The sequence below is a fragment of the Balaenoptera physalus genome, assembly GCF_965194825.1.
Source record: "Balaenoptera physalus genome assembly, chromosome: 16".
NCBI classification, from domain to species: Eukaryota; Metazoa; Chordata; class Mammalia; order Artiodactyla; family Balaenopteridae; genus Balaenoptera; species Balaenoptera physalus.
In genome coordinates this window covers 19,059,570-19,071,671 of record NC_138898.1, presented here as the reverse complement: position 1 = coordinate 19,071,671, position 12,102 = coordinate 19,059,570, and the positions used below count along the sequence as shown (strand labels likewise).

The 12,102-nt window shown below is 39.0% G+C and overlaps 1 protein-coding gene across 1 annotated transcript in view; it reads left to right on the top strand.

Annotated features, from left to right (window-relative positions):
• The window catches only part of TOP1 (DNA topoisomerase I), an 86,623-nt gene that overhangs the window by 49,361 nt on the left and 25,160 nt on the right, over nucleotides 1-12,102 (top strand). The window contains exons 7-9 of the mRNA XM_082430177.1: nucleotides 547-622; nucleotides 3,857-3,969; nucleotides 9,286-9,401. Of these exons, the coding sequence (XP_082286303.1) occupies nucleotides 547-622; nucleotides 3,857-3,969; nucleotides 9,286-9,401 (305 nt within the window). The remainder of the gene's footprint in view (nucleotides 1-546; nucleotides 623-3,856; nucleotides 3,970-9,285; nucleotides 9,402-12,102) is intronic.

The window sequence follows — 12,102 nt, the reverse complement described above, 5'->3', positions numbered from 1 at the left end:
TACATGTACCTCTTTCTCAGGTTCAGTCATTGAGGTTAAATCCTGTTCATTATTTTCAGTCTTGCAGAGTTTATTATGTTTTGGGAATCTACAAAGGATTTATGGTAGAAGATGGATGGAAAGGGAGGAGGGAAATACTTAATGAGCTCATTTGTATATATTCAGAATTCATAGAGAATTTCTTTCCTCCCCTTTCTTTTCCAGTTATTACTTTGTGGTAGCCATTGTTGCCCTGTGTGTGTGCTTCCCAGATTTCTACCTTCTAGTGTTGTCTATTTTTTATGTATCCCTCTACTCCACTTCCCTTCCAGGCCTGCGTCTAGTATAAAGTTGTTTTGTTCTATATAGGACTATAACTATTGGTCCTTGGTCTGGCCTTCTTTACTTTCTCCATTCCTGTTCTTGACTGTAGAATGCCCAGCCAAGAGTAATAGCAGCCACGCCTGCCTTGGAGGCCGCCAAGAAGAGTTTGGAGGTCCTAATCCTATTGGTGAGAACTACTGAGTCACAATTGTGTTAACTGCGTATTCATGTTCCCCTTTCTAGTGCTGATTATAAACCTAAGAAAATTAAAACAGAAGATACCAAGAAAGAGAAGAAACGAAAACTAGAGGAAGAAGAGGTTAGTAAAGAGACTTAGGCCCTTTGGGGCTTGAGTTTGGAATAGGGAGTTTTCCGTAAAATAACTTCTGAAGGCCAAATGGGTTTTAGGAATTTATTGCTCTCTTGTAGAGGAGACACTGGGAAAAACTCTTAAGTGTGTTACAGTGGCTGCGGCACTGTTAGTTTTAAGATCTCAGCCTTCCTGGGTGTCTACCCATAGCTATGCTGCCAACTGACATGTTCTTGGAGAAGCTGTGCTGTCTTCATACATACAGGGGAAGTATTAGCAAGAAATCATTTTGGCTTACAACCCAGAAGAGCTTTCCTTAGGAATATTTTTTAGTGCTTTCTCATATCTAACAAAGCTTGCTCGTCACTCATTTTGGGTAACTCTCCCTATTTAAAGTCCTTTAAATGGGTGTCCCTTGGATACAGGATTAAATCCAAGCTCTTTACAACTTCTCCCGATCTGGCCCCTGCATCTTGTGCCTCTTCTCTAATTTACCTTGTTCCAGCCTCACAGACCTCCTTTGTTTCTTTCCACACCAGATTCTTTTGTGCTTCAGGGCTTATGTAACACATGCTGTTCCCTCTGTCTGGAACACATATACTCTTCCTCTTTTCTTTCTTCTCCTAGCTTATAACCTTCCTTAAAATCTCAGTTTCAATTCAGTTACTTTTCTAAGGGTTCTATTTGATGCTTGTGGTAGATTTAACATATACTAATATGGTTCCTTCTTTTGACACTATTTCTTGGACTAGAAACTGGGGGCGAGTAATTCAAGAAAAAGATGTCAGAAATTCACAGGGGTCTTAATCTTGCACTCTCCTAAGAGAAGAAGGGGTTGAGTAAGTTATTAGCTTTGTTGCATTTGAGTTTAGCCATTGTCTTGGACAAAATGGATTCACAAGTATAAAGTCGATAGCTTGAAGTATCGTCAGTAAAGATAGTGATAGTAAGGGGCAGTGAGTCTTACAAGTGTGATCTATCATAGTAGTAATAATATTAATAATTCAAATTAAATGTACTAGATGCTTACAGTGTGCCAGGCACTATTCTTCACGCTTTATAGGTATCATTTCATTTAATCCTTACAACAGTCCTTAGAGATAAATATTGCTACTATTATCTCCATTTTACACATGCAGAAACTGAGGTACGGAGAGGTTAAATCATTTTCCTGAGGCCACACAGATACCAAGTGGTAAAGCCGGGATTTGATCCCATGTGGTTTGATTCCAGAGCCAGCACACTAGCTGCCATGTTATCCTGCTTCCTGTGGGACTTTGCTGATCCTCCAAATCCACAAGAAGGCAGAAGGAGTGTCTTTAATGAAATCATATTAAGAATATGAATGAGTAGGTGAGCCGTAGAGAGATGATCAGGGCCTGCATTTAGGGAATTGTAGCTTTTCTGACAACTAGCCTGTTCTTGGCAGAAGCTCAAGTGTATAAGAGCCAACTCAAGGAATTGAGAGTGAAATGTTGAGTAGTGAGTATGATAGTCACTCCACTTTCATGTAGATTACCAGTACAGAGCAGTCAATAAAGAAATGTAAAACTTTAGCTCTCCATGCGTTCTATATTGCCTTTATGCTTATGTTGCATTTATGTAAAATAATACCTTTCTCTGGGTTTCACAGAGGTTAGTAATAACTGTTAAAACCATTTGGGAGAAAGAATGGTTGACTTCATTTATTTAATTGTCTTAGCAACCCTCTCCCTACAGGGGAGGGAAAAAAAAGCAGGCTGAAAGACTAAATTAATACCCAGTCTTATTGTGGTAGGGACCCCAGATGGCAAGATCAGTCATTAAGCCTCACTTGCTGGCTGTGGTGTTTTTCATTTCTGGGAGTTGTTCTGAAGTCTCCTAGTGACTGATAATCCCATTCTGAGGCTTGAAAACATACGATGTAGCCAATAGTTTCCTGATGAAACCATCTGCATGCCTGTTCAGAAGCTGTTCAGAGAATGTCTTAACTGAAAAACATTTCCTTTTCCTGTGGTGTGTTTCAGCCTAAACAGTAAACATTATCTGAATGAATGCAATTCTCTAGTATTTTCTCTTCCCAGACATACTTACACGTTTATATTCTCCATTCCTATTTTAAACTACGTGTAGTAATGTAGTCTTTCCCCTTTGTACACTGGAGGCCATTTGCTTTCTCTGAGGTTATCTGATTACCATCCTATCATGTGTAGTCCTAGAATGTTTATATATTCCAGCCATTCCCATGAGTCACATTCTACTATTTTTCTGGTAAACTTGGGCTCTCATCATAGTCAATAGCAGCTTTTTGACATTGAGCAAGTGACAAAACCTGTTTCAGAGTTTCCTTGACTATAACTGGAAGAGGTCAAACCAAACTATAAAGTTCTTTCAAGTTCTGCCATTCTGTAACTGATTTTAAGATGACTCAAAACCATTTTTCATAGCTATATAAAACTTGCTGAATAAAGACTTAAATTATATTGAATAGTTAGGACAAAGGAAAATATTCTTCAGGAGAGTTTCGATTCCGTTAAGCAGGACCTCCACCTCTTGAATAGCACATTTTTGTCTGGATGTGTGTGTGTGTGTGTGTGTGTGTGTGTGTGTGTGTGTGTGTTTTGAGGTTTATCACCTGTATTGATGGATTTTACTTGTTTATGTTTGTTCTTTTTCTGTGCTACTGTGACAGCTCATCTAGGGTTACAGTTCAAAGGAATACTATCATGGGAATTGGTAATTGTTGTAGGACTTCCTGAGTACTTGCTTGCCTACTGCTTCATGACTTTGTGTATGCAAATAGCAGTAATAAAGTATTTCCCCCCCAGACTCAATCAGAAATTTCCTTTCAAATTGTATATTTAATACATTAAAAGTCTCCTGTACCTGTTATTTGGTGGTATTAGAAGAGGTGTAAAGATGAGTAGATTTTAAAATAAGTGAGGATAATACCCTGGGATTACTCTGTCCCAAACTCCACTGAGGCTAAAAAAATACAATTTCCCAGGCTCTTCCCTTACAGAATGAATGTTTTTAACTACTTTCTTAGGTAATCATGTGTCTGGGAGTTTTAGGAAATATCGCTTTAGAGAAAAGTACCAATAAATTTTTATTCGTCTATCAAATTGAGAGTATTGGACTCAAGAACTTCTCCAGTTCTCATATTCCATGATTCCAGTTTTTCTGTCTAATGGCTCCCCAAAACTACTTCGAGCAGTGTAATTGGTCCTTATTTAAGTGCTTTCTCACCATGTTTCTTTGTAGGATGGTAAATTGAAAAAACCCAAGAATAAGGATAAAGATAAAGATAAAAAAGTTCCTGAGCCAGATAACAAGAAAAAGAAGCTGAAGAAAGAAGAGGAACAGAAGTGGAAATGGTAATATTTCAGCACTGGGTTAAAATGTTAGCTCTTTTATTCTACAACCTAATGAAACAAGAATATTGAGTATTAAAATGAATAGCTTGATATTTGTGGGAGGAGGGAAGTACTTAAAAGAATCTCTCTGGAATAACATTCTGAAATAAGTTTTGCAGGACCTAGTGAGAACATTAACTACCTCTTACCCTATTGGATCTCAATACTATGTCCCACCCTATTGAACAGCGTGAACTATAGAAGTCCTATATATATATATATATATATATATATATATATATATATATATATATATATGGAAATTTAGCATATGAATAAAGTTGCATTTAAAATGAGAGGGAAAAGATGGATTGTTCTATAAATCATGTTGGGGAAATTGCCTATTTGTTTAAAAAAAAAACCTCCACAAGAAAACCTGGGTGAATATTTTTATAATTGTAGAATAACGAAGACCTTTTGAAGCAAGACATATAAGCAGAGCCATATGGAAAATATTTATAAATTTGATAAAATTAAAATCTTCTATATGGCAAATCAACAAACTCATGCCATTAAAAAAAAATCCTAAAGGATAATATTTGTACTACAATGGGCTAAGATTCCTAATATGAAAAAAAAAGTCTTTTAAAACAATTAATGAAAGGAACAGTCTGATAGAAAAATGAGGAAAAGGCAACTCATTAAAGAAGATAAATGATTAACAAACATCTTAAAATATGGTGAACCTCACAAGTAGCAAAGAAAGATGCGAAGAAAAATAATAAATGAAACATCTTTTTGTTTAATTTGTCTCAGATTAGGAAAGATTAATAAGTATCAAAACATCTAGGGTTGTAAATATGAGAAAACAGGCATTCTTCTTCACTGTGGGGAGTGAAGATTCAGACAGTCTTCAATGGAGGACAGTTTAGCAATAACAGGTTATCTCTAGATGTTTAGAGTTTTGAAATAAACTTGTATTTTTAATACTGGTTGTTCTTAAAACTTTGTATTATTTAGCCACTACATCTATACTATACATGATTTGTTTATGTTGAAAAAATTCCAATGATTCAGAGGTATACGAGTTAGAAAAAAATGACAGTTCCCTTTCCTTCTTTCTCCCGTTCCCATTTTTCTTTTCTAGCTTTGAGGTAACCACTATTTGTAGTTTGGTATGTAGAGTTCCAGAGCCACTGGTATGCATTTACTCTATGGCTTTTGTAATAGAGAACAGTAATCTCACCAGTACCTCTGAGCAAAGGGGAAACATCAGTGTCCAGAGAGGTGGCTGAGAGGAGTAGAGCTGCAGTGGCAGAAAGGCTCAGCACAGCTGTGCAATCGGCATTGTTGGTGTGGACATATGTGGGGTTAAAAAAGGAAAGTGTAAAGGAAAAATACAGAGCAAAGGAACTCTGGGCCTTTCTGGGGTCGGTCAGAAAACTAAAGAACATGTGTTTTTATTTTCCTCATTTTTATCCTTTGAAATTAATCAAAGTTTTTAGTGATGGAATATTGAAAGGCTTTTATGACCTTTAATAAAAAAATTTTTTTAAGATGAAATGAAGTGATTCTATAAATCAGGGGTTATTATTGGGAGTGGTGAGTTAGTAATTCGTCAGTTTGTTATGTCTCTGGGTTCTGTGGCTGGGTGCTCAGTAAGTTTGTTGAGTGAACAAGGTACTTTCTTTGTCATCACAAGCTCTCTGCTGCCTTCCCCCTTCCTTTGGAGCCCTGGCTCTTATTGGGCCTGGAAGCAGATGTACTCTTTTTCTAGTCCAGCCTTTTGTGTGTGGAATTAGGTATCCTTGAAGGGTCTAATAGCCTAATTTTGCTTCTGTGGTTGAAATTCTTGTCAGTGTTACCACACTTTAATTCTGAGAGACTTGTGACCTATGGTTTTTATTCTTGTTTTGGTTTAAGTGGGACCATTGAAGATGGTAGGTTTGGGGCTGAGTAATCTTTGCTACAGCCTCCAGTGCATGCGTTTCTCAAGTCTGATTGTTAAATCGTGTGCATTCTTAAGCACAATGCTTGAAGGTACCACTGTAAGTTTTTAGAAGTAGAGAACAGGAATGACTGGCCTCTTAACCTATTGCTTGCCCTTTCTGTCACTGTAGGCTTGCCTGTTAGACTCTGAAGTCAGTGGTCCAGTTCTCAGTGACTGTCACTGAGAGCCTAGTCAGTGAACTTAAATGGCAGATACTCTCATTTTTACTACCTATCTTGCTATCTCACTAAAAGAATTAACACCCTTTACCAGTTTGGCAAATGTGTAGATCTTTTGCTTCCCCCCCTAGAGTCATAGACTTGTTCATCCTGCCAAAAAACAAGCCAACTTTGAGCCTTTTCTCCCTCCTTGGTAATTTTGGGAATGGGAAAATGGTCGGGATCCCTGTGGGTTTCTTTACTGTGTCACATTTTCTCCATAGAAACAATGTTACAAGTGGTGGCAGTATGCTCAGGCTTGTTCACAGAAACCTATTAAACCCAGCTCCCCCAATTTTTAAAAATTTTTTAAATTTTAAATTTATTTTATTTTTTATTATTTTTAATTAATTAATTAGTTTGTTTATTTATGGCTGCATTGGGTCTTTGTTGCTGCACACAGGCTTTCTCTAGTTGTGGCGAGCTGGGGCTACTCTTCATTGTGGTGCGCGGGCTTCTCGTTGCAGAGCACGGGCTCTAGGCACGTGGGCTTCAGTAGTTGCAGCACACAGGCTCAGTAGTTGTGGCATGTGGGCCCTAGAGTGCAGGCTCAGTAGTTGTGGCACACGGGCTTAGTTGCTCTGTGGCATGTGGGATCTTCCTGGACCAGGGCTCGAACCTGTGTCGCCTCCATTGGCAGGAGGATTCTTAACCATTGCACCACCAGGGAAGTCCCAGCTCCCCCTATTTTTAACTGTTACCCGTTGTAGCTATATAGAGTTTCAGCTCTGCTTTGAGTTGAGTGTACTTTTGTGTCAGGGTTGGCCTGTTGGAACATAAGTCCCATGTTTATTCGAAACAGATGATTCTTCATGAGAATATCTAGAAACTGGGGAGTTTGTTGATGGTGTTAAGTGTGATTAAGTACATGTTTTTCTTAACTTTGTTGGTGAACCATTGATGGGGGCCTTAAAAGGCCAACACTACTATTTTTATTTGTATAGTAGTAGTTGCTGATCCAATGATATCAGCATGTGTCATAGGATATGTTCTTTCTTTCTGTTTAAACTGAGGTTTAGTGTTGAGTGCATCTCTTAATTTGCTTAAATGGTTAAGAAGTTACCGTGAGCCTTCAGGATGAATGTGACAGAATAGAAAAAATTATAAAAAGTTGGACTCTTAATTAAAAAGCACTGGAGTTGGGAATTCCCTGGTGGTCCAGTGGTTAGGACTCTGCACTTTCACTGCTGTAGGCCCAGGTTTGATCCTTGGTCAGGGAACTAAGGTCCCACAAGCCGTGCTGCGTGGCCAAAAAAAAAAACAAAACGAAAACAAAACAGTGGAGTTGATGAGAAGAATGGAACCAAGTCCTAGGATAAAGGAAAACATGGTGCTCTGGATCCCCATACAGTTACTCTGTGACTGCTATAGATAGGCTTCTTGCAGTTTCTCTCATCTCTGTACACACATCCATCCATACATATGTATTTTCTCTGATTTGGAGAGTAAAAGATTCTGGGGGAAGTGTGCAGTTAAGTGGTATTATAATACATTCACTTTGTTATGCAGTGATCCCCACCACCATCCGTCTCCAGAATTCTCATCACTTTACAAAACTGAAACTTTTTTAAACAATAACCCTCCTTCATTCCCCCTTTTCTCGCCCTCAGTAACTACCATTCTACTTTCTGTCTCTGTGAATTTGATTAATCTAGGTACCTTGTATCAGTGGAATCACAATATCTGGCCTTTGGTGACTGGATTATTTTACTTAAGAAAATGTCCTCAAGGTTCATTCATGTTGTAGCATGTCAGAATTTTCTTCCTGTTTCAGGCTGAGTAATATTCCATTGTATGTATAAACTCCTTTTTATTTATCCACTCATCTGTTAATGGATGCTTTGGCTGTTTCTACCTTTTGGAAGTTGTGAATAGTGCTGCTGTGAACATTTGTGTACAAATAATTTGTTTGAATGCCTGCTTTCAGTCCTCTTGAGTGTATTCCCAGGAGTGAAGTTTCTAGATTATATGGTAATTCTATGTTTAACTTTTTGAAGAACCGCCATATTGTTTTCCACAGCAGCTGTACCCGCTTCATTCCCACCAGCAGTGCACAAGAGTTCCAGATTCTCCACATCCTCATCAACACTTGTTATTTCTGGTTTGTTTTTGTTTTTAAGAATAGCTATCCTAGTGGGTGAGAGTGCTATCTCATGGTTTTGATTTACATTTTCCTAATAATCAGCACCCTTGTCAAAAATTATTTGACCATATATGTTGACCTTGGTTTTATAGTAATGGTATTGTTACAGCACAGTTTTTGATACATGTAATTTTTATTTGATGTTTCTGAACTTTAAAACATTGGCGTTGGAAGATGACAGGAAGTAATAGAATATGCATAACTGGCCTCCAGAATAATTCTGCAGAACTGTAGGACTTTTCATTTTAAGATAGAAATACCGAAGATTAAAATCTGTGAAGTTTTAAAGTATTCTATCTGTAAGACAACTGACTGACTCTTTAAAAAACAAAATGGTGGTGGTGGTGGTGAGAAGGTTTGTCTAATTCTAGAGAAAGAAAGACTTTGAGACATATCAACCAATTGCAGTGTGTGGTCCTTAATTGTATCCTAGTCTATAAAATACTTTTTGGATATAATAGGGATGTTTTTAATATGGTCTGAGTATTTGAAGGATACTAGGGAACTATTACATGGGATGATAGTCATTATGTACTTTCTCAAAGGGTTGTTTTCCCTTACACCTTCACCTGGCATCTCCATTCCCAGGAGGCCTTTTCCTATGTATCAGCTGTAATAAAAATAATACCTCTGTCATGTACACCGTTGTGGCTTACTGTTACATCATTGTGATAAAACAGTTGTTTCCATATCCATATCCCCTACTTATTGCTGAATAATGATCTCATGTACTCAATATCTTTGGACTAAACTGCTGAAATGTATTTTCCTCCATTCACCTGATTATTCCATCATATTTGTTGTGAGTATTGGCTTTTACAAAGTGAAGGATGCTGGTTTTTTTGACCCAGGCCTTGAATGTGGGGCCGAGAGTCATTCCAGAGCACCAGTCAGTTGAGCAGATAATTATTTTGGCATTTAATAGGTGATAATCTCTATATTAGGTGAAGTGATCACTAAATGAGGTTGTACTTTGTCTTTTAAAGGTGGGAAGAAGAGCGCTATCCTGAAGGCATCAAGTGGAAATTCCTAGAACATAAAGGTCCTGTATTTGCTCCACCATATGAACCTCTTCCAGAGAATGTCAAGTTTTACTATGATGGTGAGTTGTTCCAAGGTTGTCCAATTCTTGGCCAAGGAAAGAGTCTGCTTCTATTTAGGAATAGAAAGTGAGGAAGGATCTTGTGCTGTATAATCCTTTTTGTTTGTTTCATTTTGTTTTATCGTCATCGTATGGTTTGGGGAAAGGGCTATCAGGTGTTTACTTAACTCTTAAAGGCCCATTTGGTGCTGAAAAAGTGCCGTGGGAAAGGGGCTGTCTTATCTCCCTTGTCTCCCTTTGAGACATGGTCCCAAAAAGGTCCATCTACATAGGTCACACAGCACTTGGTCCACAAGTCTAATGTTTTTATCTGAACTTTACTTCTAGGGAGCTACTCTTCGTAAGAGTTACTAGAAAAGCCTGACTTGAATGGTAGTATTTTATTTTAGTGACATAATGCAAGCTGACAAGCTGCTCATTGCTAGAAATAGTATTTAGTACTTGGTTGAGGATTAATTAGTCTGCCATCAACATCTAGGTAGGGGTAATAGGTGTCTATCACTCACTCTACACAGCACAACACTATGCCTTTGCCCTTTATGCAGTCAAGTCTGATGAGCCGCTTGGAAGAAATATCCTGCCTAGTTCTCTTAGAACCCTTAGAATTGTCTATTAACTGTCACTGGTATTTCTGTCCTTGGGTTGAACATTTTGAGAGTAGTCTTCGATGCTCCCTTATTGGCATATAGCAGTTTGCAGATGGTAATACTCAACTGATTTCCCTCATTCCGAGAGTTTTCTCCAGAAATGGCTAGAGCATTATTCCTCAAACTCTCATGTGCTTCAGATTCACCAAGTGGGTCTGGGCCCATTTAATTGGTGTTGAGTGATATTGGGTGCTTCTGAACCAAGTGGTCTGCTGACCAAACTTTGAGAAACACTGGGCCAGGAGAACTGCTGAAAAGCATCAGTGGTGAATACTCAGAGTTCTGGTATATCTCTGTGTCCACGAGCAGTGGCCTCAGGCCATGTATGCTTATAGGTCAAGGGTAGTAGTTTATACTGAAAGGCTGGGTCTTGCAAGTGAGGAACATGTCAAACTTGGCAAGCTGGAATTCCTTTTTTTAAACTGTATTTATTCAGCGTGCCTGTATTCAGACACCAAGACCCAGCAGCGACAATACTGACGAATCCCTGATCTCATGGACTGTGCCATCTAGCAGGACCTTATAGCCTCAGTGACAAATGCTTACATCAGAAAAACATTCTGGCCTATGTTGAGTGGACAACACAGGACAGGAGTACAGAGTTCTACTGTCAGCCCTCACAGTGGGTCATTCCTGGAGACTCTTAAATGTGACTCAAAGCTAAAACTCCAATGAAGAGAAAGAGCCTTTGAAAAATCATAAAAGTTCAGGTATTCTGTAACCCTAGTATGGGTTTACCAAGAGCTTTAGAAAGCTCAACTGGTAAAGCCTAACTCTGAGGTCCAAAGTGATTTGAAGGACAACTAGATTCCTTTCTTTAGCCTTTGGGTTTCTCTTACTTTCCAAGATGGGAAGCCAAGGCCTGAGCTAATATCACTGGTCACCATGGTCCCTTCCTGCATTCTTGCCCAGTCATCCTTTATAGGAGCTCCAGCTCCAGGGCTCTCACATTTTCTCATTTGCTCTTTCTCAGATCTCTTCCCTTTGATTAGGTAAAGTCCCACACTGCAGAAAGTCAAGAAGTTGTATTTGACTTACTAGTCTGGAGTGATACTGTCAGTCCTGCCTGCTCTCTAGGGAAGAGAATTCTCAGACTCCTTTAGCGCTTGCCAGGGAGGTGGGGAACAGACTGGCTGAAGCAGTGAATGGCCTCTAAGAACCTCCAGTTTTCAGCTCTGACTCAGCAGTTTCTTATTCCTGGAGCTCAGCCTTTTCTACAAAGCACTACCGTTGTCAGGAGCCTTTAAGTCATCCTCCTACCCTTCTACTGCTGGGAGCTGTCATTTCATCTTTTGACAGCTCATCTAAAACAGGAGGCGTCAAAATTGCTTTCTCTATTGGGACAGAATTCAGTAAAATTTCCCAAAGAGTATACCAGACATACCCGAGAACAGTTTACATTCTTTCTTGCCTTCTATTTTATTTCATTTATTTTATTCTTAGTGACTTAATGGTTTCCTTTATATTGGAAGCATGTTACATCTTAACTGGCAACACTGGTTCCGACTTGAGTGGGGGAATTCTAAAGAAGTGCAGGAAACTCTTGAAAGCCAGCCTATCCTCCCCAAGGTGTCGTCTTTGGAAGGAGCCAGAATGTTGAGAGGGGAAGCCGCGCCACCTGCTGGCCTTTTAAAATTACGAATTTCAAGCAGGTTCTTTCTGTCTACCGTGAAAGTTTCAGTTTGGAGCTGCAATTCCCTGTATCAACCCTACAATCAGGGATAATAACTTTATAACCATCATGAGATGAGATGTCTTCTGAGTTTTGAAATGAATGGATTTCTGGTTAAGTTTTAGTTTTCTGTAATAAATGGGAAAATCCTTGGTGAATTATTAGTACCTGTGTAATAGTAAGGCAGTGGAGAAACATGTATGCCAAGAACCCCAGTCATCCCTGTGTTCTGGATGAGCCCTGTTTCCCTGAAAGAGGCAACCTCATAATGCCTGTGTTCCAGGGCATCTCAAACTCTAGTGTATACACAAGCCACTTGGGGGTCTCATTGAAATGTACTTTCTGGTCAGTAGGTCTGGGGTGGGGCCTGAGATCCTGCACT